Here is a 25,166-nt window from a genome sequence, read left to right on the forward strand (position 1 = left end):
TAGTTCCCCATGTAAATTGTTTGTATTCTCTGTATGTGAAGTTACTATATTCATCAATGAACAATTTTGTGTACATTTTTTTAAATGGCAGTCCATTGCCTATTTTTTTCTCCAAACTACATATTTGTTAAGAAAAATGACTTGTCCTATATCATGTGTACTTTGTACAATATGTGATCCACAGGATAAATAAATAAATACAAATACAAATACAAATACAAATTTGACATCAGATTTACATTCTACTTAATTACTTCAAAACATCTAGTTTTACAAATTTTTACTACAAACCATACCAAGACCTTGTAATTTCTATGAAAAACAGGGCAAACAGTATTTCCTGATATCATTCATCATTAATATAATATCAATAATTCTTTTTAATGATTTATGACTAATGAACATTAAAAGACAATTAACCCCACTCATCTACTTTCACAACACACATTAGTGAAGCTGACAAAATTTTCAGTTATGAAATTTCAACTATGCAACTTTCATTAAATTATTACTTTTACTCTTAAAATAGATTCATAAAGTTATAATATACCTATTTAGGGTAATCTCATCAATAACACAAATTTACAAATTAAGAGTATGGTCTTAATATAGTTTCTTTTGGGTTAGTGTTATATTTAATTCCATTCACACACTGTACCCTTAAGAGTTGTTAGATAGTCTTAACAAAACAGCAAACATAAATTTGAGAAGAGTTTATGTAATATGGACATAGGTAAGGGAAGATAGGTCCATAAATTTCTACTCAAAGTGTCATAAAAAGAAGAATGGAGAGGGACATATCATGAAAATAAAACACAAGGTTGGGAACAGCATCCCACTCCACCTCAGAGACCCCTTCTCTGTGAGGAGCTATTGTACAAATAACGGAATATCACACATGCTTATTGCTGTCACAATGTGGAGCAACATAAAGATATTTTGCTCTGATAGAATGACACTTTATAGGGCTAGTATGTCCTGTCTAAATAACTCTTATACAAATAATCTTTACAGCTTTTCAGATAATTCACTTTGTTCTAAAAAAGTGACAATATCTTTTATAATGTATCTAACAAAATACTAACCATTAAATAACCAGAACAGCCAATATAGTGGAGATGAAACTTAATTTGGAAAACAGGTAAGAAGTATGTTCTATGATTTCAAACACGCAAATGAACAGAAGTATATTTAATTTTCTAGCTGTCATAATGATGGCAGCATATATATTTTTGGCTACCATATTTTATATGGAAGATATTGCCTGCTGAAGATAATTTTGTGCAACTGCTTCCTTACTTCTATGTATGTTTGTGCAGTTGTTACTAATCCTATATTGTTTCCAGATGCAAATGAAAAATTGAATGCACTAAAACCATCTGACATGACAAATCTGAAAGGAATGAAGCAACCCCCAGATGGAGTAAGAGTGGTCATGACGGCAGTTTGTCTATTGAAAGATGTGAAACCTGACAGAATTACTGATCCAGCCTCTGGAAAGAAAGTATGTAACTGCAAAAATCTATTAAGATTATGACTTTTCTTGCTATTTCTACTTACACTATTATTGTGCACATATTACTCATTGAAACCATAATAATCTGATTTTTATATTTTTAGTAATTAGTTTATCAACAAAAATAAGCAGCTTTTGAAAACATAATGTAATTGGATTAATAAAAAAACCTACTCACCAAGTGGCAGCTGGAGAACACACTTATGAAGATATTAAAATTTGTAAGTTTCTGGAGCCAGTGGATTTTGTTCTGGCAGAAGGTGTGAAGGGAAAGGAAGAGGGGAGAAGGAAAATGACTGGTGAAGTGTAGGAAATGAGGAGAGATGGAAAAGTTGCCCAGAACCTCATGTCACATGAGACTTACCAGACAGGACAAGAAGTAACGACTGATTGTTGGAGACTGCACCATGTTAGATGGAAGATAGGGTAATATGCAAGACAGAGTTTACTGTCAAAATATCATACATGATTTAATAGGAGCAGAAAGCCAAGTGCAATGCATGTGATAGAGGTGGCAGGAGGGGAACTGACAGGTCAAAAATTGAAAGGTATAGAAAACCAGAAGTGAGTGAAGATAGGTATAGTTATTGTGAATAAATGCTGATACTGAAGAAATTAATGTAAATTAAGGCAAGATGAGTGGAAAGAACCAAGGACATGCTGTAATTTAGTTCCACCTGCATAGTTCTGAAAACTGGTGTTTGTGGGAAGAATCCTGATGGCACATGTTGTGAAATAGGCACCGAGATCACAACTGTCATGTTGTAGAGAATGTTCTGAACAGGATATTGCCTGCTGCCACTATGCACCCTCCACCTATGGCCATTCATCCTAATAGATAACTTTTTTGTGTTCATGTGTTTACATAACAGCTATATGTACCATGTATTGTTGCACAGGTGGATCTTCTTTCGACAGTAAATGTTTTGCCTCTTATAGGACTGGTACAGGTGCTGGTAGGAGGGTACACAGGGTATATCTTATAGCAGGGACAGTCACAGCGGTAGGAGCCATAGGGTAGGGAAATGGGTGTAAAGATGCACTGGGTCTGAAAACAATAATGCAGAGATTGGGATGGCAACAAGGCTGGTATAGGTGGTGGTAGAAGGGTGCACAGGGTAAATCTTACAGCAGGGACAGTCACAGGGATAGGAGCCATAGGGGAGGGAAATAGGTGTAGAAGGTGCACAGGGTCTGACAACAATACTGCAGAGAGTGAGATAGCAATGACAAGCTATTCTAGGTGTGTTGGGCATAGTGTAGAATAGAGTGGACCTCACTTCAGGGCATGATTTTAGTAAGTCTTAGCCTTGTAACATAGTTTTTATTTAATTGTTATTCTTTCAATCAAATTGCTATTTATTCAGCTCTTTGATGTGTTGTAAAATCATAGAAGTTAGTTTGCTGTTATAACAATTGTTACACATAGGCTTACTGTCATTGTCATGCAGGACTGGTAGTACAATGTGCCACAGTTTTACTGGGTCTCACTATGATTTCCATTTGTTATATTGACTATTTACAGACTGTGTAAAATGATTGCTACTGTTAATTTCAAAATGCAATTATCTTGCTCTGAGGCTGGGGGATTGAGCATACCCTAAATTCTTATAATAAAAATCTCACAATAGTGAAGAAAGAAGGGTGATATAAGATTCAGGGTTGTTGTAAATGATTAGAATCTAAATAAGAGTTACTGAGAAAGAACATGACTAACCAGTAGATATGAAGGATCTGCTAAACTCTCTGTGGGCCATAACCTCAGCTCCATGGGCGTCATGCCAGGATACTGTCAACCAGAAGTTCACTGAAAATAATGCCTGGACATTTCTGTCTTGTTTGAAGACAAATATTAAAATTACTTTGTACTGCCTCTAGGTACAAATATATCTGTAACTGTGTTTATAAAAGGTGACTTACCGAACGAAAGCGCTGGCAGGTCGATAGACACACAAACAAACACAAACATACACACAAAATTCAAGCTTTCGCAACAAACTGTTGCCTCATCAGGAAAGAGGGAAGGAGGGGGGAAGACGAAAGGAAGTGGGTTTTAAGGGAGAGGGTAAGGAGTCATTCCAATCCCGGGAGCGGAAAGACTTACCTTAGGGGGAAAAAAGGACAGGTATACACTCGCACACACGCACATATACCTGTCCTTTTTTCCCCCTAAGGTAAGTCTTTCCGCTCCCGGGATTGGAATGACTCCTTACCCTCTCCCTTAAAACCCACTTCCTTTCGTCTTCCCCCCTCCTTCCCTCTTTCCTGATGAGGCAACAGTTTGTTGCGAAAGCTTGAATTTTGTGTGTATGTTTGTGTTTGTTTGTGTGTCTATCGACCTGCCAGCGCTTTCGTTCGGTAAGTCACCTCATCTTTGTTTTTATATATAATTTTTCCCACGTGGAATGTTTCCTTCTATTATATTGTGTTTATAAAAGTGTTGATCACAGTACTAATGAAACAAGTGTTATAAAGTGTTTCACAATATAGGGATATTGCATTAAAGTTCCTTAAAATTTGGAAGTATACTGCCAATTGTTACTCAATGTTTATTCAAACTGCAGAAAAAGGGACACAAATTGATGAAACCTCTATTTGGAGGCAATGAGATTAAATTCCTTGCTCCTTATATTAAATTCATCGAAATCTGTCCAAATACTACTTTTCTGGGGGTGAGTAATAAATTATACTGATTCCAGGGTAAAAAGCAGCTGAACTCTTTTATGAGATAGGTGCTTTGAGTATTGTTGCTGTTATGCATGTGCAGCACCATGCTGTTCTCCATGCATCATCATAGTCATGTTTGAGCAAGTTTTCTGGGGGTGAGTAATAAATTATACTGATTCCAGGGTAAAAAGCAGCTGAACTCTTTTATGTGATAGGTGCTTTGAGTATTGTTGCTGTTATGCATGTGCAGCACCATGCTGTTCTCCATGCATCATCATAGTCATGTTTCAGCAAGCCAATGTACCATTTTCAGAGAGGTATAATAATAATAATAATAATAATAATAATAATAGTAATAATAATAACCATACAGTTAAAAGGAAGTCACGCTTGATCAAGGTCTGCATCACTTTCCATTTTTAACCAGACATAATGTCTGAGAAAGGAATGAAATAATAATGATAATAACAACAACAACAACAACAACAACAACACTTAACTTGTGACATAGTTTGTGAGGTGAGGTGTACAACTCCAACTCCATTTTGCTTTATTTTTCTCCTCAGGTTTATAGAAATCTCAATTCTGATATCTTGATTGTACAGAATATTTTAACTGGATAAATAAAAAATAAAAAAAAAACTACTCACCAAGTGCTGGCAGGAGAACACACGTATAAACGTACTGAAATCTGCAAGCTTTAAGAGCCACTGGCTCTTCTCACAGAAGGGTTGAACGATAAGAGAGAGGGATGAAGGAAAAGAACTGGTGAGGAGATGGGAACAGAATCTGAAAATTCTTCCGGAACATCAGGTCAGGGGAGACTTACCAGGTGGGATGAGAAGGAAAGACTAATTGTTTAGGAGTTGATGCTTCTGCCAGGAGAAGGAGCCACTGGCTCTCAAAGCTTGCAAATTTCAATATCTTTATATGTGTTTTCTGCTGCCGCCACTTGCTGAGTAGATTTTTTTGTCTATACAATTACATCATATTTTCAAATACTGATTATATTCATTGATTGTATAGAATAATATGATATACATTGACTAAACTGTATGTATGTATGCTTTATACAATTTGCCATAATTCAAGTTAAAACATTAAGAGAAAATTGCTAACATTGCTTCCAACATTTTGCACTAAGTGATTACTAAAAATATAAGCAAATGATTGCATATTTAGAAATGAATATGTGCAAGTAAACCATTAAAAACTGAATGAAAGATAATGTATTCTGTTTTTTTTTTCTTTTTTACAATTTTGCAATATTGCAAGTACAGGGCTATTACAAATGATTGAAGCGATTTTATAAATTCACTGTAGCTCCATTCATTGACATATGGTCACGACACACTACAGATACGTAAAAAAACTCATAAAGTTTCGTTCGGCTGAAGCCGCACTTCAGGTTTCTGCTGCCAGAGCGCTCGAGAGCGCATGAGACAAAATGGCGACAGGAGCCGAGAAAGCGTATGTCGTGCTTGAAATGCACTCACATCAGTCAGTCATAACAGTGCAACAACACTTCAGGACGAAGTTCAACAGAGATCCACCAACTGCTAACTCCATTCGGCGATGGTATGCACAGTTTAAAGCTTCTGGATGCCTCTGTAAGGGGAAATCAACGGGTCGGCCTGCAGTGAGCGAAGAAACGGTCGAACGCGTGCGGGCAAGTATCACGCGTAGCCCGCGGAAGTCGACGAATAAAGCTAGCAGGGAGCTAAACGTACCACAGCCGATGGTTTGGAAAATCTTACGGAAAAGGCTAAAGCAGAAGCCTTACCGTTTACAATTGCTACAAGCCCTGACACCCGATGACAAAGTCAAACGCTTTGAATTTCCGGCGCGGTTGCAACAGCTCATGGAAGAGGATGCGTTCAGTGCGAAACTTGTTTTCAGTGATGAAGCAACATTTTTTCTTAATGGTGAAGTGAACAGACACAATGTACGAATCTGGGTGGTAGAGAATCCTCACGTATTCGTGCAGCAAATTCGCAATTCACCAAAAGTTAACGTGTTTTGTGCAATCTCACGGTTTAAAGTTTACGGCCCCTTTTTCTTCTGCGAAAAAAACGTTACAGGACACGTGTATCTGAACATGCTGGAAAATTGGCTCATGTCACAACTGGAGACCGACAGCGCCGACTTCATCTTTCAACAGGATGGCGCTCCACCACACTTCCATCGTGATGTTCGGCATTTCTTAAACAGGAGATTGGAAAACCGATGGATCGGTCGTGGTGGAGATCATGATCAGCAATTCATGTCATGGCCTCCACGCTCTCCCGACTTAACCCCATGCGATTTCTTTCTGTGGGGTTATGTGAAAGATTCAGTGTTTACACCTCCTCTACCAAGAAACGTGCCAGAACTGCGAGCTCGCATCAACGATGCTTTCGAACTCATTGATGGGGACATGCTGCGCCGAGTGTGGGAGGAACTTCATTATCAGCTTGATGTCTGGTGAATCACTAAAGGGGCACATATCAAACATTTATGAATGCCTAAAAAAACTTCTTGAGTTTTTGTATGTGTGTGCAAAGCATTGTGAAAATATCTCAAATAATAATGTTATTGTAGAGCTGTGAAATCGCTTCAATCATTTGTAATAACCCTGTATTTGTTGCTAAAGATGCACAACAGCCATGTTTTGTAAATAAGAAAAGAAAAACCCATGTGTGTAATATTCACAGCTATCATTCTGTTACAAAAAAGAAAACATGAAAGTTTACTTCTCTATATGTATAGCAAACAACTCGGAGAAAAAATACAATTATTCTGTGTACAGAAGAATAGATATTTTTGCAACAAGGAAAACTGCTTGCTCTTTAAAACTGCTGTGCACATTGTTAGCAAAGTTTTCTAGTGCATTCAAGACACACTGGACTTTTACACAGAAAACAAATATCAGATGTCTTCCTCTTTTTATGAAGTTCACACAAGGAGCAAGTTACCCTCTTTTCAACCATTTCTTCTACTGTGTAAGCAACCACCTCTTCTGGCACCGCCAGGAATCTTTGAATACATGTCCAGAGTTCACAATTTATTTTCATCTCATTCTGTCTTCTTTCTAGTTAAGATATGATGAGAGCTTTGACCAAGTTCTTCATGTAATCAAATCTGTTCATCTGTTGGTTATGTTTGAATGAGAAGTATGCTACATAGGAACTGACAGCATTGATGTTCAGGATATGGTAAAAATTGCCATTGGCCATTGCCTGGTATACTGACCACTATCATATTTGGTGCATTTCTCATGCAGAGAATTTACTCCCCTCTTGGTGAGGTTATCAAATTCTGTCATCACTGCCTTGTTCTTTTTTGCCATATACAAACCAAGAGTCTTATCTTTTGTAAATCCAGATGACAGGAACCAAATTCTCTGATTTTACTGGGGAGGAATTCACTGGGGATCTCTCCCTTGTTTTTCCCCATTGTTGCAACGTAAGTCAGCTCTTTGGCCATCATTATGTTCCTTGTATTATTGTTCCTTGTATAGGTTTCAGTAAGCATATTAAAGATTGTGTTGGTTCTGAGAACTTTTGTTCTTCTGAAAGCATACCCCCATCTGAATTTTTGCCTGCATACATTCAGGAAATATACATTTCTAACACAGAGCATCAGTTTTATGCCATATTTTATGTGTTTCTAAGGCATGTATAATTTGAACTTGCAGCAATCATGGAAGCCTATGAGTTTCTCATCAACACAAGATGAGGTACAAACTATGTATGCAGCTTTGCAGTTATACACTAACTTCAAAAACAATTCTGAAATTGCAGCTGTAGGATCTGTTTTCTTTCTCTTACTTCTGGTAGTAGCAGTTTCAAAGTGTACCATTGAAAGAAGTATATTGAACTGATGTTGCTCATAACACACAAAAATATCTCTACCAGAATGCTCATGATTCTAATTGAATGCTGCAGAATACAATAAAAAACCCAGCAAAGCGCAGAGCTCTGTTATGTCTATGTCATGTATATCAGTATGGAAATTTATATTTTTGTCTTTGAATTTCCATTTTCATGTCAGTCCAGGCTACTATTTCTTGTAGCATTTCTCCTGGGTGAAAGGGGGGGGGGGGGGGGGGTGAAAAGTTCCATACTACCTCAGATTCAGTTGAATGTTCTGGTGTTCATGCTTGATCTTTTATACCAGGTGACTGAAAAACAGTATTGTGTTTTTGTGTCCTGCTTCCTTTAACAAAAGGCACTCAAGACCATGTGAACCTGTTTTTTCTTTTCCTTTTTTTCTTATTTTTCACATACCTCCAGGCAGAAGTTTTCCTCACTTGCATGATGTAGCCACAATTGAATTACAGACTCAAAGTCTGGATCATTTGGATGAATACAGCTATGCATTGGCTTACCTCCACTTGACGTAATGTAGCTTGTGAGGTGCTTCACACAAATTGCATATGCTAATAATAATACAGCATTCTCTCAGTAACAGCTGGGAATGAACTCAGACATCAGCAATGCTCAAGGACATTAGTGCATTAGATAGACGGACGTGGTGGAACGCAAATGTAAAACAAGGTGCCAAAATAAAACTTTAGAGTTATTAATTGGTAAGGGAGACTGTTTCTCACAAATAAAGTGATGATAATAAAAGTAATGTTTTTTTTTGTAATACTGATGGCATTTGGATGTACACGGGAGCATACTTGTTTCTCTGGTTTCAAACCACAGAACATTTGCATGTAGTACTGTTCATAATTACACATGCAGTAAAACAAAAGGAGAATATGAAATGAGGAGATCCAATTTATGTAAGATCATACAGTGTTTGCTATCAAATCATTTGACAAAAGACAAGTGTAGCTTTTGGCTTCCTATTACATGACAATTAGTAGTACATTTAAATTACACAAGCAGTACATTTACAACTACCCAAGCAGCTGATTACTCTGACCTGCTCCTAAGCTTAATTGGATGAGTGCATCAGACAGTGAAATGATACAGAAACCTCACTTTTTTTTGTCTCAGATTATGTATTTTTTGTCGTCATTATTCTCTCCATAGGACGTTAACAGAATGTAGTAGACTTACATCTGTCTGTAGATGGGGACCACCAATCAGAAGAAGGCATTGTAATGATAAGGATTCTTAACTGTATTCTGGGAAAAGTTTTCAAATATTGATGTAGACTGTTAATGCATTCCTCTATTTGCTGCCACATAAATGGAAGCCATCCATTATTGTAGCCTCATGTTAATGGTCTGTGGTGCTCTAAACATCATCATACTGTTTGTGTTAGTACTTCACTTGCTGCAAAAAAGCTCATTTTCTGACCCAAAATACATTATGTGTCTGTACAATTCAGCATAGCTGAGTGAACAATATATCTGTCCTCTCATATGCTAGTTGTGTGGGCTACCAAAATCCTGTGTGTGACACTGAATATGGCCCTTTTGAACCTATCAGTTTCATACCCATTTAATAGTCTTGGGATCCTGATAAATGCAAGCAGTTATATCACAGAACAATAAACCACAGCTTCAACAGCTGATGATACTGCTGATGTTGAATTTTGACATATGCTGGTAGATATTTATTCTTTTGCAGGCAGTATAACATTGTCTTCTCACAAGTATCCAACATTCAGTTTCAATTTCTGAATGGGAAAACTACTGTATAATCTTTATTTATATGCAGAATGTAAATGGTGTTGCTCCAAACTACATCATGCAGTTGTGTTAAAATGTTAATGGTTTGCATATCCAAACATGTAGTACACTTCATACCAATTTGTTCTTTGGTTCATGCTGCCTTCACATTGTTGCTATTTTAATGGCCAGCAGTGTAGTAAATTAATGAAAACAGGTAATAATTCTATGTGGCCACTTCACTAATGCATGTATCAAATGAGCAAATATATTGCCTAGTACTATTTTAAATCTTCAAAACAAAAGAAAACTACAATCAGTATACCCATATACTCTCTTCAGTATTACGATTCCTTGCATAGCAAAAATTCATATAATTAAAAAAGTTCTATTGAATTTTAAGTGAAATACTTCATGTATTATCTTACTTTGTCTTTTTATAAAAATAACAATTTCTTCCTGAATGGAATAAATTAATCTAGAGAAACATTTTATGTAAATTAACTGTAAGAATGCTGTGACATATACAGAAAAATTAATTTTGAATACTGGTATGGAAAAAGTTAAGAACTTTGTTGAAAAGTACAGTTAGTCTCATGTTTCCTTTTTTTTAAATATCCGAACATTTCATTATGCAACTTTCACTTTCACTGAATCTTTTTTTTTTGCAGTCAAATGACTACTGGGGACCAGCTAAAAAGCTTCTTGCAGATTTCCGCTTTCTGTTCAACCTTAAAACATTTGACAAAGACAACATACCTCCAGCCATTATGAAGAAAGTTCGAGCTGAAATAAAAAAACCAGAGTTTAATGCTCAAGCTATAGGAAAAGCATCAAAGGCTGCTGAAGCAATATGTCTGTGGGTGACTGCAATGGACGTATATGAGCGTGTTTCCAAGGTAATAATTACAATTTTTAATATATCGTAAGAGCTGTTATTGAGCAGTTTATGTTAGGAAAAATATGCATGTAATTTGCTCCATTGTATTATTTCAGTTTATTATTATAGTGCCATATTTTCAGCAACATCAACCACCTGAAAAATAAACAACTTTCATAATTTTGTAAAAGGTTACTTAGGGTTCTGCTATTTGCTGATGTTCATTGCAGATTATTTTTGTGTTCAAGGTATTACACAAGCAGTTTAAAATGCAGCAAAAGGTGATCTTGTTACTCAGCGACAATAATTCTGTACTAAAGGAGAAATAAGGAATGTTTTAGTGACAGTCAAATATTACCCCATTAATGTTTCTCTTTAAATTATATCCACATTTAACCCCTTAACTTAACAATTTTTTTCTTCAAATTATATTCAAAAAATAATATTTTTTATTAAATAAAAGCCTCCTATAATGAATGACATTGCATATAGACCTATAAAGATGGCGTATAATGCTGAAAATAATGAGTTACAAAATTTTGAAAATCACCAATAATAAAATCTCAAGTATACTCTTGTACTGGACTTTGACTATAATAACCTGAGACTTGAACTCATTTATTAGTTTTGGTGTAGCTATGAGGTCTAAAAATGTATTTCACAATGGTTTCCTGTGAATATAAATCTTGGAGCAGTTGGCTGGAGCACAGTGGATGTATTAATCTTGTACCACTGGTGAGCACTTGTCACTGAAATGACGAACTACCAACACTTTCAGTCTCCAATGAATGTACATAACATTCTTCTTCACTTTCTGAGCTGCTAAATTCATTATAAAACTCAGGATCACTATCGTAATCCTTTGAAAGCATTGCCTAAACAACAATATAAAAGAGATTTCAGTTTGAAATTAACAGAATGTAGAGTGAATTGACAAACTGTGCAACACCCACTGCCCAAACTCTTTGTCTTTAAATATGTCTGCTTGTGTCTGTATATGTGTGGATGGATATGTGTGTGTGTGCGAGTGTATATCCGTCCTTTTTTCCCCCTAAGGTAAGTCTTTCCGCTCCCGGGATTGGAATGACTCCTTACCCTCTCCCTTAAAACCCACATCCTTTCGTCTTTCCCTCTCCTTCCCTCTTTCCTGATGAGGCAACGTTTGTTGCGAAAGCTTGGATTTTGTGTGTATGTTTGTGTTTGTTTGTGTGTCTATCGACGTGCCAGCGCTTTCGTTTGGTAAGTCATATATATATATATATGATTCAATATAATGGAAGGAAACATTCCACGTGGGAAAAATTATATATAAAAACAAAGATGAGGTGACTTACCGAACAAAAGCGCTGGCAGGTCGATAGACACACAAACAAACACAAACATACACACAAAATTCAAGCTTTCACAACAAACTGTTGCCTCATCAGGAAAGAGGGAAGGAGAGGGGAAGACGAAAGGAAGTGGGTTTTATGGGAGAGGGTAAGGAGTCATTCCAATCCCGGGAGCGGAAAGACTTACCTTAGGGGGAAAAAAGGACAGGTATACACTCGCACACATGCACATATCCATCCACACATACAGACACAAGGCTTGTGCACCTTCCGCCGACCACTGGCGACAACATCGATGTACTGTGGAGACCTCACGCCCCACGTGTTGAGCAATTCGGCGGTACGTCCACCCAGCCTCCCGCATGCCCACTATATGCCCTCGCTCAAAGTCCGTCAACTGCACATACGGTTCACGTCCACTCTGTCGCGGCATGCTACCAGTGTTAAAGACTGCGATGGAGCTCTGTATGGCACGGCAAACTGGCTGACACTGACGGCAGCGGTGCACAAATGCTGCGCAGCTAGCGCCATTCGACGGCCAACACCGCGGTTCCTGGTGTGTCCGCTGTGCCGTGCGTGTGATCATTGCTTGTACAGCCCTCTCGCAGTGTCCGGAGCAAGTACGGTGGGTCTGACACACCGGTGTCAATGTGTTCTTTTTTCCATTTCCAGGAGTGTATATATATGTCTGTGTATGTGTGGATGGATATGTGTGTGTGTGCGAGTGTATACCTGTCCTTTTTTCCCCCTAAGGTAAGTCTTTCCGCTCCCGGGATTGGAATGACTCCTTACCCTCTCCCTTAAAACCCATATCCTTTTGTCTTTCCTTCTCCTTCCCTCTTTCCTGACGAGGCAACCATTGGTTGCGAAAGCTAGAATTTTGTGTGTATGTTTGTGTTTGTTTGTGTGTCTATCGACCTGCCAGCGCTTTTGTTTGGTAAGTTTCATCATCTTTCTTTTTTTATATATATATATATATATATATATATATATATATATATATATATATATATATATATATATATAAAAAAAAAAGGAAACTTCCACGTGGGAAAAATTATAATAATACTAATAATATATATATATATAACTCATTATGTGTGTAAAAATACTGTGTGAGTATTATAGTCCTACCATGCCTAGACCTGCAGATGATAAGTTTTGATATGTAACAAACATATGATAATAACCAATACTGGTATTAAATCTGTAGTGTTTGGCACCACTAGGCTCAGTATTGACAGTCTCAATGATTTTTTACCTCTAGCCCCTAGGGTTTTGGGGGACAGTAAAGACAGTGACACAACTATGTTATGCCTGCAGCAATTTTTTCCAAGCTTGGCAGACATATCATTATCTACCTGGAGAAATTTAAAAAGGCAGCAAGACACCCCTAGCACACTTATGGCTGGGGATTGGGGTGAAGAGATGTGATATAAAAGCATAACTCAAGAAAACCAGTAATACCTATGGTTGAGGATGGAAAATAAGATCGTTGAGACCAAAATATAACTCAGGACAACCTGAAACAATTTCATCCAAACTCAGTGTATACATGATAAATGATTTGTATAAAAGTACTGTGGGAGTAATACATATACCCTGCTACTTTTAGGGTTGGAGGTGGGCATGAGAAAGGATGACATGTAAAAATCTTTGAAAGTGATCTGTTGATAATTCTTCCCTGTATTTATTTGACTTGAAATACTGTAAGTATACTGAAGTGAATCTGTTTGTTACTTGTGTCATTTATTGCATCAGCCAGATTATGAAATATTGACTTTATTAGAAATCTAAAAAGTTTTTGTTCCCTTTTGACACTTAAATAGTTGAACTATTTGTGCCCAGCTGTTTTCATACTTCTTATCCAGGCAAAATTACAGATTTCCACAGGATTAAGATAAAACAGTGGAAAGTCCTGAAACAATAGACAAGTAATGTCACTATGGAAAATCTATCTCAAGAGAAAGAGAAAATAACAAACCCAAGTTCCAAGTATCTTCAACGACTATTTTATGACTGTAAGTGGAGAATTAATCAGTAAGGTTACTCCAACTTACCAAAATGCAACAGTGCCATCATTTAAGATCAACAGCCTGCTACCTTACTGTGTCTGTATCCAACAACTGCAGAAGAAATCTTGACTGTTATAAAAATCTTAAAAATGAAACAGTCTTTGAGAGTAGATGGTATACATGATAAAGTAATAAAAAGAATAGTGAAATGATTGAAAGCCACTAACACATTTATGCAATAGTTGACTGGCTTCAGGGGCTTTACCTTCTTGTCAAGATATTACAACATTGAAACCAATGTACAAAAAAGGAAATGCAGAAGAAGTTGGCAATGACAGACCAGTAGTCCTATTGTCTGGATTCTCTAAAATTTTAGAGAAGGTCTTCCACGAAAGACTTATAGGCTATATGCAGGCTATATGCAAAAACACCAACTCCTGTCAACAGTACAACATGAGTTTAAAAAGAACCAATCAATCAATACTACTATCTATGAATTCACAATGAAATTTGTGAGAAAATGGACAGTGCTGAATATATTACTCTTTTATGCCATTACTTGTCAAATGCATTCAGTATTATGGATCCTGAGGCACTAGTACATAACTTAAATCGACTTGGCATCAGAGGCACATCTAGTGACCAGGTCTGGACATAACTTTGTGGATGTGAACAAACAGTGGAAATACATCACACTGAATGCAACTATATTACAAACCATTCATCAGATTACCAACTGATGAAATATGTGTTCCTCAAGTATCTGTACTGGGACCAGTGCTGCTGCTTCTGTATGTAATTGACATACATTGTCAAAATACTTAGAACAAAATTTCTCATCAATTCAAAAATAGAAAACATAACAAAGATAACGGACAGTATAGCAGAGTAATTCACACACAATAAAGCCATTGCAAATGATGGAAAAAATTAAGCACTCAACTTCCATAATGTCAAGGCAAAGGTCGTATAAACTGTAAATATCCAGTTGTCAGACAGAGCTGTAAATGGAGTTGACCTGAAAAAGTTTCTCAGGCTCTCAGCCTGGGATAATGTCAGGTGGATAATGCATATCAACAAACTCATCAAAAAACTGAGTAAATCTTGGTATGTGATGAGGATCCTAGAAAGGTGCTGCAAAAAAGACTGCCTAAAATGTGAGTACTATGCAACTCAGACAATAACTCCAGGTATAGGTACAGTGTGTCTAGCACATGGTAGTAGGGTTACTGGCCTCCAACTGGCCTCCTTATAACCAACACACAGCTATCACTGACACTGACGCAGAACAAGCTGTCGTTAGATATCCCAACAGACTTCCTCTCTGTACTCCTATGAGCTTTCACTTGACACCACTGAACTCACAAATGGCAGTGGTTTGGGTCAGTGGTATGCATGCAACTGGGCATCTGGCTTGGAGATGTCCTTGAAGTAACTGATTTTTAACAGTTCTTTTTGCACTGTGGTTTGCTGCTGCAGATGCAGTACAATGTGCCAGAACCATATGCCAAACATGATGATCTTCCCTCTTCTTACTGCCACATGGCCATCCAGAGCCTGGTCTTCTTGTGACCATATATACTCTTGACCACTGTTGCCAACAATCATGAACAGTAGCTACATTCCTGCCAAGTCTTTCTGCAGTATTGCAGAAGAAACATCTATCTTCACATACTCAGTAAGATCTTGATAATACCATCATTGTCACCTGAAAGGCAATCATGACTAATATCAACTCACTTCAAAATCTTAATAGCTGTCATACTTCAGGTGTATAAACTCATCTACCAACTTTCATTTATGACACACAACACCTTCTTAGAATTGCAGATTTTCCCTTCACTGTATATGAAACAGTAGTACTGATAAACAAGTATGTGATAGAAAATAGCACTCTCTTCCTGAAGATTGAATATGTTCACACTCAAACTACAGGGCAAAAAAGTGGCTTCCATATGCATAAAATGAACACTAGGCTGTGCCAAAATAGAGTTCTTCATCCCGGAAAACGGATATTTAGAAAATTACCAAATAACATAAAGGCAGTAAGCAGCATTCTAGGGTTCAAAGCTGCAGTGAAGGCATTTGTAATTGACCATTACTGTGACAGCCTGATAGAGTTCATTGATAAATAATAGTGGACCAGTAATCTCTATTGTAATCGCAAGTAATCAATGATGATGTTTTACAATAAGAGAAACAGTGTTGTGTTAAATTGTGTCCAACATCTTACTGTATCCAGAAGTTATCATGTACAAATAAATAGTTATATAAACTGCATAGCAAAATTTGGTGCACATAAAGATGAAACATACGTATAATATCTGTGAAAATCTCTCTCTCTCTCTCTCTCTCTCTCTCTCTCTGTGTGTGTGTGTGTGTGTGTGTGTGTGTGTGTCTGTGTGTGTGTGTGTGTGTGTGTGTGTGAAGTAAATGTTACATATCCATAAGAGGGCAAACCTGTGAGCAGAAAGCTAGTTTATTTATAAAACTCAAACAACTCATATGATCTATGTTGCTCTCTCATACTGTAACCACACAGTAGTTCTCAGATTCTTTACCATAATTTATATCTATAACCTTAGTATCGCACTGTAAAAATCATATTTATGTAGTCAAATTTCACACAGTGCTCAGTTATGGATCAAAGTTTGATTACTAACTTCAGGTTCTCTGCCCAATGTATTTGTACTACAGCTTATGACACACATTTGTTCCTGTGGTGAGCACTCCAGAGTGATAGGTACTGTATTTTGTACTACTTTCACACAGTGCCTTGGCAGCACAGATTAGTTTCAGATTTACAAAATACAACATAACTGAATTAGACAACTATAAATAAAACTGATTAGTGGCATTATGGAACCTTGCAACAGCCACACAATATCCATAATATTTTTATTCATTCACTTACATATCTTTTGTAACATATTAACCCATTAGCGCCAGAATTAATTTTTTCGTGATTTTTAAAAAAAAATTGCGTTATTATGTCTGTAAAAGGCATAAATTTACACGACAGAGTTGTTTTGACAAAAGTCACTACCTCCATTAGTGAGATATTTGTGTTGCCATATGGCAACGCCAAGCGCTTTCACTACCTAAATTTATATGGATTACAACTTCAACTAAAACAGTAGGTTATTGAAAATATATTATTACATACACAAGTTTTGTGCAAATTTATTATTCAGTCTTCATCATACAACTGATACTTTATAAAACAGTACAATTAATAATCAAAAATCAAACCTTGAGCTCAGCATTATTTTACATGAAATGGAATAAAACAGTAAGTACACAATCCCACATTACACTTTGAACACATTGTTCTCACAATAGATTCACAGTCCTTGTGTGCACACCTTTTCTTCTTCTTTCCTTCTGTGTGCTGGATGAGGTGGTCAGTCTTATCAAACCTAATTGAATCTGATATGCGGTTGTTGCAATATGCTCTTGATGGTCTCCCTGCTCCTTTTGGTAAAGCTTGGTGTCTTTGCAAGTACACTGTTGCTACTTCTCTCTTGAAATCAAGCTGAGAAATAGTTTGGTTTCTTGCTTTATTATACAAAATCCAACTGTTTTGTATGGTGACATCTAACATCAATGTAAAGAGACCCCGGTACCATTTCTTGCTTCTTAGTGCAATGCAATAGCATGCTAGATTCTGATCCATCTGATCAGTACCTCACATATATGTATTATATTTGGCTACCAGTTTTGGTCTGGGAATCCTTTGCTTTTTTAGTTGCGAGAATCTCTTGACTTGACCGACTTCTTGTGTACCACATGAAGAAGTGATCATTGTAACAACTGAGTTATCCAGCCACCGCACATACAATAATCCATCATTCTTCTCTATTCGGATCTGGGGGCTCAACAAACACATCACCTTCAATATCATCATTATAAAGAATCTCCAGTGCCTCAGCAAGCAAGAAACCTGTTCTAAAACAAAAAAGAGAAAATACGTCCTTTTACTGAGTACAACGACCTAGCGTTGCCATATGGCAACATAATGAACGAAATTTATTTCACAGCAAGCAGTAACCTCCAAAGAATATATATTTGAGTATTTAAAGCACAACCATACTAAAAAACCAAATTATGTATCGTAAGTTACTGTATAAAACATACTTACTCGAACTTATACTCCATTTTTCTTCATCATTCAGCAAACAACGACTTCCAACACTGCTTATGCCGCAGAATTTAAATGTATGGTTAAAACTGTTGCACTGTAGTAATCTTTACAGTCTTGTGGAATGGAATCCAGTGCTGCCAACACTCTCGCTTCGTTGATGTCATGGAATCAACGATTTTAAAAAAGTATTACAAACGTTGCCATATGGCAACGCACGGCGCTAATGGGTTAAGTCTCAGTCAACTATGTATGGATCTATACATTAATATTTGTGTCTCATTTTACATGACATTATTTTTAATTTTAAACTCATCACATAATGTAGCCATATCTATGATAAAATAGTAATGCTTAGGAGTAATCATCAATATGCACTGAGGATAAAGTAAAGTCTTACCTTTTTTTCCTTATAACATGATATGGTGTGTGCTGTGATTAATATTTATAGAACAATATACTTGCCATACAACAGCAGATAATATGTGTAGTCTATAGTCTCCATGAACCATGGACCTTGCCGTTGGTGGGGAGGCTTGCATGCCTCAGCGATACAGATGGCCGTACCGTAGGTGCAACCACAACGGAGGGGTATCTGTTGAGAGGCCAGACAAACGTGTGGTTCCTGAAGAGGGCAGCAGCCTTTTCAGTAGTTGCAGGGGCAACAGTCTGGATGATTGACTGATCTGGCCTTGTAACACTAACCAAAACGGCCTTAGCTGTGCTGGTACTGCGAACGGCTAAAAGCAAGGGGAAACTACAGCCATAATTTTTCCCAAAGGCATGCAGCTTTACTGTATGGATAAATGATGATGGCATCCTCTTGGGTTAAATATTCTGGAGGTAAAATAGTCCCCCATTTGGATCTCCGGGCGGGGGCTACTCAGGAGGACATCGTTATCAGGAGAAAGAAAACTGGCACTCTGCGGATCAGAGTGTGGAATGTCAGATCCCTTAATCGGGCTGGTAGGTTAGAAAACTTAAAAAGGGAAATGGATAGGTAAAAGTTAGATATAGTGGGAATTAGTGAAGTTCGGTGGCAGGAGGAACATGACTTTTGGTCAGGTGAATACAGGCTTATAAATTCAAAGTCAAATAGGGGTAATGCAGGAGTAGGTTTAATAATGAATAAAAAAATAGTAGTGCAGGTAAGCTACTACAAACAGCATAGTGAACGCATTATTGTGGCCAAGATAGACATGAAGCCCATGCCTACTACAGTAGTACAAGTTTATATGCCAACTAGCTCTGCAGATGATGAAGAAATTGATGAAATGTTTGATGAGATAAAAGAAATTATTCAGGTAGTGAAGGGAGACGAAAATTTAATAGTGATGGATGAATGGAATTTGAGAGTAGGAAAAGGGAGAGAAGGAAACATAGTAGGTGAATATGGACTGGGAGAGAGAAATGAAAGAGGAAACCGTCTGGTAGAATTTTCCACAGAGCATAACTTAATCATAGCTAACACTTGGTTCAGGAGTCATAAAAGAAGGTTGTACACATGGAAGAATCCTGGAATTACTAGAAGGTATCAGATAGATTATATAATGGTAAGGCAGAGATTTAGGAACCAGGTATTAAATTGTAAGACATTTCCAGGGGCAGATGTGGACTCTGACCACAATCTATTGGTTATGAACTGTAGATTAAAACTGAAGAAACTGCAAAAAGGTGAGAATTTAAGGATTGTACAGAGTTTCAGGGAGAGCATAAGGGAACAATTGTCACAAATGGGGGAAAGAAATACAGTAGAAGAAGAATGGGTAACTGTAAGGGATGAAGTAGTGAAGGCAGCAGAGAATCAAGTAGGTAAAAAGACGAGAGCTAGTAGAAATCCTTGGGTAACAGAAGAAATATTGAATTTAATTGATGAAAGGGGAAAATATAAAAATGCAGTAAATGAAGCAGGCAAAAAGGAACACCAACGTCTCAAAGATGAGATCGACAGGAAGTGCAAAATGGCTAAGCAGAGATGGCTAGAGGACAAATGTAAGGATGTAGAGGCTTATCTCACTAGGGGCAAGATAGGTACTGCCTACAGGAAAATTAAAGAGGTCTTTGGAGAAAAGAGAACCACTTGTATGAATATCAAGAGCTGAGATGGAAACCCAGTTCTAAGCAAAGAAGGGAAAGCAGAAAGGTGGAAGGAGTATATTGAGGGTCTATACAAGGGCGACGTACTTGAGGACAATATTCTGGAAATAGAAGAGAATGTAAATGAAGATGAAATGGGAGATACGATACTGCGTGGAGAGTTTGACCAAGCACTGAAAGACCTGAGTCGAAACAAAGCCCCAGGATTAGACAACATTCCATTAGAACTACTGATGGCCTTGGGAGAGCAAGTCCTAACAAAACTCTACCATCTGGTGAGCAAGATGTATGAGACAGGCAAATGACCATCAGACTTCAAGAAGAATATAATAATTCCAATCCCAAACAAAGCAGGTATTGACAGATGTGAAAATTACCAAACGATCAGTTTAATAAGCCACAGCTGCAAAATACTAACACGAATTCTTTACAGGCGAATGGAAAAACTGGTAGAAGCTGACCTCGGGGAAGATCAGTTTGGATTCCATAGAAATATTGGAACACGTGAGGCAATACTGACCTTACGACTTATCTTAGAAGAAAGATCAAGGAAAGACAAACCTACATTTCTAGCATTTGTAGACTTAGAGAAAGCTTTTGACAGTGCTGAGTGGAATACTCTCTTTCAAATTCTAAAGGTGGCAGGGGTAAAATACAGGGAGCGAAAGGCTATTTACAATTTGTACAGAAACCAGATGGCAGTTATAAGAGTCGAGGGACATGAAAGGGAAGCAACAGTTGGGAAGGGAGTGAGACAGGGTTGTAGCCTCTCCCTGATGTTATACAATCTGTATATTGAGCAAGCAGTAAAGGAAACAAAAGAAAAATTCGGAGTAGGTATTAAAATCCAGGGAGGAGAAATAAAAACTTTGAGGTTCTCGATGACATTGTAATTCTGTCAGAGACAGCAAAGGACTTGGAAGAGCAGTTGAACGGAATGGAGAGTGTCTTGAAAGGAGGATATAAGATGAACATCAACAAAAGCAAAACGAGGATAATGGAATGTAGTCGAATTAAGTCGGGGGATGCTGAGGGAATTCGATTAGGAAATGAGACACTTAAAGTAGTAAAGGAGTTTTGCTGTTTGGGGAGCAAAATAACTGATGATGGTCGAAGTAAAGAGGATATAAAATGTAGACTGGCAATGGCAAGGAAAGCGTTTCTCTAGAAGAAAAATTTGTTAACATCGAATTTATATACAAGTGTCAGGAAGTCATTTCTGAAAGTATTTGTATGGAGTGTAGCCATGTATGGAAGTGAAAGATGGACGATAAATAGTTTGGACAAGAAGAGAATAGAAGCTTTTGAAATGTTGTGCTACAGAAGAATGCTGAAGATTAGATGGGTAGATCACATAACTAATGAGGAGGTATTGAATAGAATTGGGGAGAAGAGGAGTTTGTGGCACAGCTTGACAAGAAGAAGGGTCCGGTTGATAAGACGTGTTCTGAGGCATCAAGGGATCACAATTTTAGCATTGGAAGCCAGCGTGGAGGGTAAAAATCATATATGGAGACCAAGAGATGAATACACTAAGCAGATTCAGAAGGATGTAGGTTGCAGTAAATACTTGGAGATGAAGAAGCTTGCACAGGATAGAGTAGCATGGAGAGCTGCATCAAACCAGTCTCAGGACTGAAAACAACAACAACAACAACAACATTGATACAGACCTGAATTATTTTCACTGTTGAGAAAGAAATAGAAAGCTTTTAATAAACTCTCTAAATTCATGTTGTGTAACTCTGTTTTTAAAAAGTAGTCAAAATGAACTTTTGTTCCTTTACACAGTTGTTTATTGAAAGAGTAAGTGTTTATCAGTGGGAGGCCATGCACTAAAGAGAAATATTTTAATGAATATTCTATTAGTAAAAATGGATTTGATACAAGAAGATTGCAGAACAAGCACAAAAGCCCGGAAAGTGCAATATGCACATTTATTTATATATAAAAACCGACTTAACAAATTTTCCCTTGTGTGAAACGGTTTTCACAAGATCATGTGTCAAATTAAAGTTAAATATTCACATATTTGACTGTTTGTATTGCTTCTTTTGCATAATTTTTCATTGATTGCATTAGTACTCGTTTGCGTTGTGATATTTTGTGAAATTTTGAAAATTCGCGAGTGCCACAATAAACTGCTAATGTAATCTTTCAGAAATGACTTCCTGACACCTAAATCAATACTGGATGTTAACAAATTTCTCTTCTTCAGAAACGCTTTCCTTGCCATTGCCAGCCTTTTGCTCCCTGTATTTTACCCCTGCCACCTTTAGAATTTGAAAGAGAGTATTCCAGTCAACGTTGTCAAAAGCTTTCTCTAAGTCTACAAATGCTACAATTTCATTGTATATCAATCTAATAAACATGTGTTTTTGAGAATTTTCAGAAGCTACCAGTACCATTGTCCTTTGTATAATCTATGTTCCGTCTGTAACAAATCATGGTTTGTGATTTAGTGACTGCGGCAGATTTTCTAAATAACATTTTGTGTTACATTTAGTTTTCCCTCAGGCAGAGAAGCCCTATATATTTCTTTATTTATTGTAAATTAATTCAGCTTTTGAGTTTGCTAACAACTATAATTAACATCAAAATGTTTTAGGAAACTATTAATTTTTACCGTAGGTTTTTGTGTTGCCTTAATAGAAATCTATTTTTGTATATCTGCTTCAATTCTTGTGGGGAATTAGCAACTTTTTAGCTCTACAGATTAAAAGATAATCAGCAGGTTTAACTTAAAGTCCTTTGTTGACTGCCATGTAATACATTTGACCAACCGAAATACTGCCCCACTGTAAATGCTGTTGTCAAACATGAGATGAGTTGGTCAACTTTCATAAGCAGCTGGAAATTGCCATGATTGCTGTCAAATGATTGACAGCTGCTGCAAATTTTTGTGTTGGAAGAGCTCCCAAGAGTCATGTACCTGTGATACCTGTATCAGAGGTATCTCAAGTACTATCCTCTCCTATGGATCCTGTCTCCCTGCAGAAAGTACATGACCTGTCATTATCCATCCATTTGTCTGTGAGTGGTATATCAGTGGTAGATCTAAGCATCCTGTACAGGGTGGACAGGAACAAGGGAGGACTCAGAGTGTTGTACCAATCCCCCTAACCAGCAAGTTTGAGGTGCTGTATTTCACTGAAACTGAAACTGACCCATGGGACACACTTCACCTGGGGGGGGAGGGGGGGGGGGGGGACGTGTTTTTTCCAGTATGAGCAGGAGGCAAATGCAAAAGGATAGGGGTCTAGTAATCATCTGCAGTTAAAATATACCCTTAGGGAAATGGCAATAAGAAACAGGAAAAGACACCAAGTGCACTGAGTGTGTATGCCTGGGAGCCTCATTCAACATGTTGAAAAGGCTATTCCAGAAGCCATTGGGGGGACAGGTTGCAACCAACTGCATATTGTGGCACATGTTGGAACAAATGATACCTGTCATCTGAGGGGGGGGGGGTCAGGGGGGGGGATCGGCAGGGGGGGAGGTCATTCCAGTGAGTGGCACGGAATGTTGATAAGACCAGCCATGTGTATGGAGTTTCAACAAAGCTCACAATTTGCATCATTGTCTCCAGAACTGATCGTGACTCTTTGGTTCTGACTTGAGTGGAAGAACTGAACCAGAGACTTTGAAAGTTCTGTGACAAGCTAAGCTGCAACTTCCTGGACTTGTGCCATAGGGTAGAGAACTTTAGGGTCCCTTAAATAGTTCAGGTATGCATTAAACATCAGAGGCTGCTACTTGGGTTCCTGGCTGTGTGGAGGGTGTACACAAAGGTTTTTTAGATTAAGCGACTCTACATCTGAACCAGATAACAGTAGCTGTAGGAAACCCAAAAGTATCAGTGTAAGATTGACAGAAATGCCTCCCACAGGTGAGAGTATTGAAACCCTAATGGTAAAAGCTGAAGCATTCACAACAAAGTTCCAGAGTTTGGAGTGCTCATGAAAAGCAGTGAAGCTCACATAATGCCAGGTATAAAAAGATGGTTGAACCCTGAAATTGACAGCAGTGAAATTTTTAGAGAAAATTAAAGTGTAGCAGTACCACCGAGATAGAAATCAAAGCTGCATGTGAGATGGTTCGGGCAAGACTCAGTATCAGGGGTGAGCATAAAATGGTAACTGGATCCTTCTGTCATCCTGTTGTAACCAAAACCTTCAGAGAAAACCACAATTAACTTACACATAATTTCCCCAATCATACTGTAATCATCTGTGGAGACTTTAATCATCCAACAATTAATTGTGAAATTTACAGTTTTGTTAGCAGTGGGTGTGATAAGACATCCTGTGGAACATTACTAAATACCTTCTCTTAAAATTACCTAGAACCGATCGTTAGGAACCCTACTCATGATGGAAAAATATTTGCTAGAATAGCAACAAATAGAACTGACCTCTTTGAGGATGTCCACATCGAAATTGCTATCAGTGACCATGACGCAGTTGTGGCAACAATGATTACCAAAGTACAAAGGACAACAACTAAAACAAGCAAATATATATATATATATAGAGGGAAACATTCCACGCGGGAAAAATATATTTAAAAACAAAGATGATGTGACTTACCATACGAAAGCGCTGGCAGGTCGATAGAAACACAAACAGACACATACATACACAGAAAATTCAAGCTTTCGCAACAAACTGTTGCCTCATCAGGAAAGAGGGAAAGACGAAAGGAAGTGGGTTTTAAGGGAGAGGGCAAGGAGTCATCCCAATCCCGGGAGCGGAAAGACTTACCTTAGGGGGAAAAAAGGACGGGTATACACTTGCGCACACACACACACACACACATACAGACACAAGCAGATATATATATATATATATATATATATATATATATATATATATATATATATATATATATATATATATATATATATATATA

General features: G+C 37.5%; 1 protein-coding gene across 1 annotated transcript in view; it reads left to right on the plus strand.

Moving 5' to 3' along the window:
• Positions 1 to 1,118: 1,118 nt before the first annotated feature.
• Positions 1,119 to 25,166, plus strand: part of LOC124796021 (dynein axonemal heavy chain 7-like) — a 72,595-nt gene continuing 48,547 nt past the window's right edge. The window contains exons 1-3 of the mRNA XM_047260104.1: positions 1,119 to 1,141; positions 1,204 to 1,504; positions 10,463 to 10,690. Of these exons, the coding sequence (XP_047116060.1) occupies positions 1,119 to 1,141; positions 1,204 to 1,504; positions 10,463 to 10,690 (552 nt within the window). The remainder of the gene's footprint in view (positions 1,142 to 1,203; positions 1,505 to 10,462; positions 10,691 to 25,166) is intronic.

Source organism: Schistocerca piceifrons, chromosome 4, assembly GCF_021461385.2.
Source record: "Schistocerca piceifrons isolate TAMUIC-IGC-003096 chromosome 4, iqSchPice1.1, whole genome shotgun sequence".
NCBI classification, from domain to species: Eukaryota; Metazoa; Arthropoda; class Insecta; order Orthoptera; family Acrididae; genus Schistocerca; species Schistocerca piceifrons.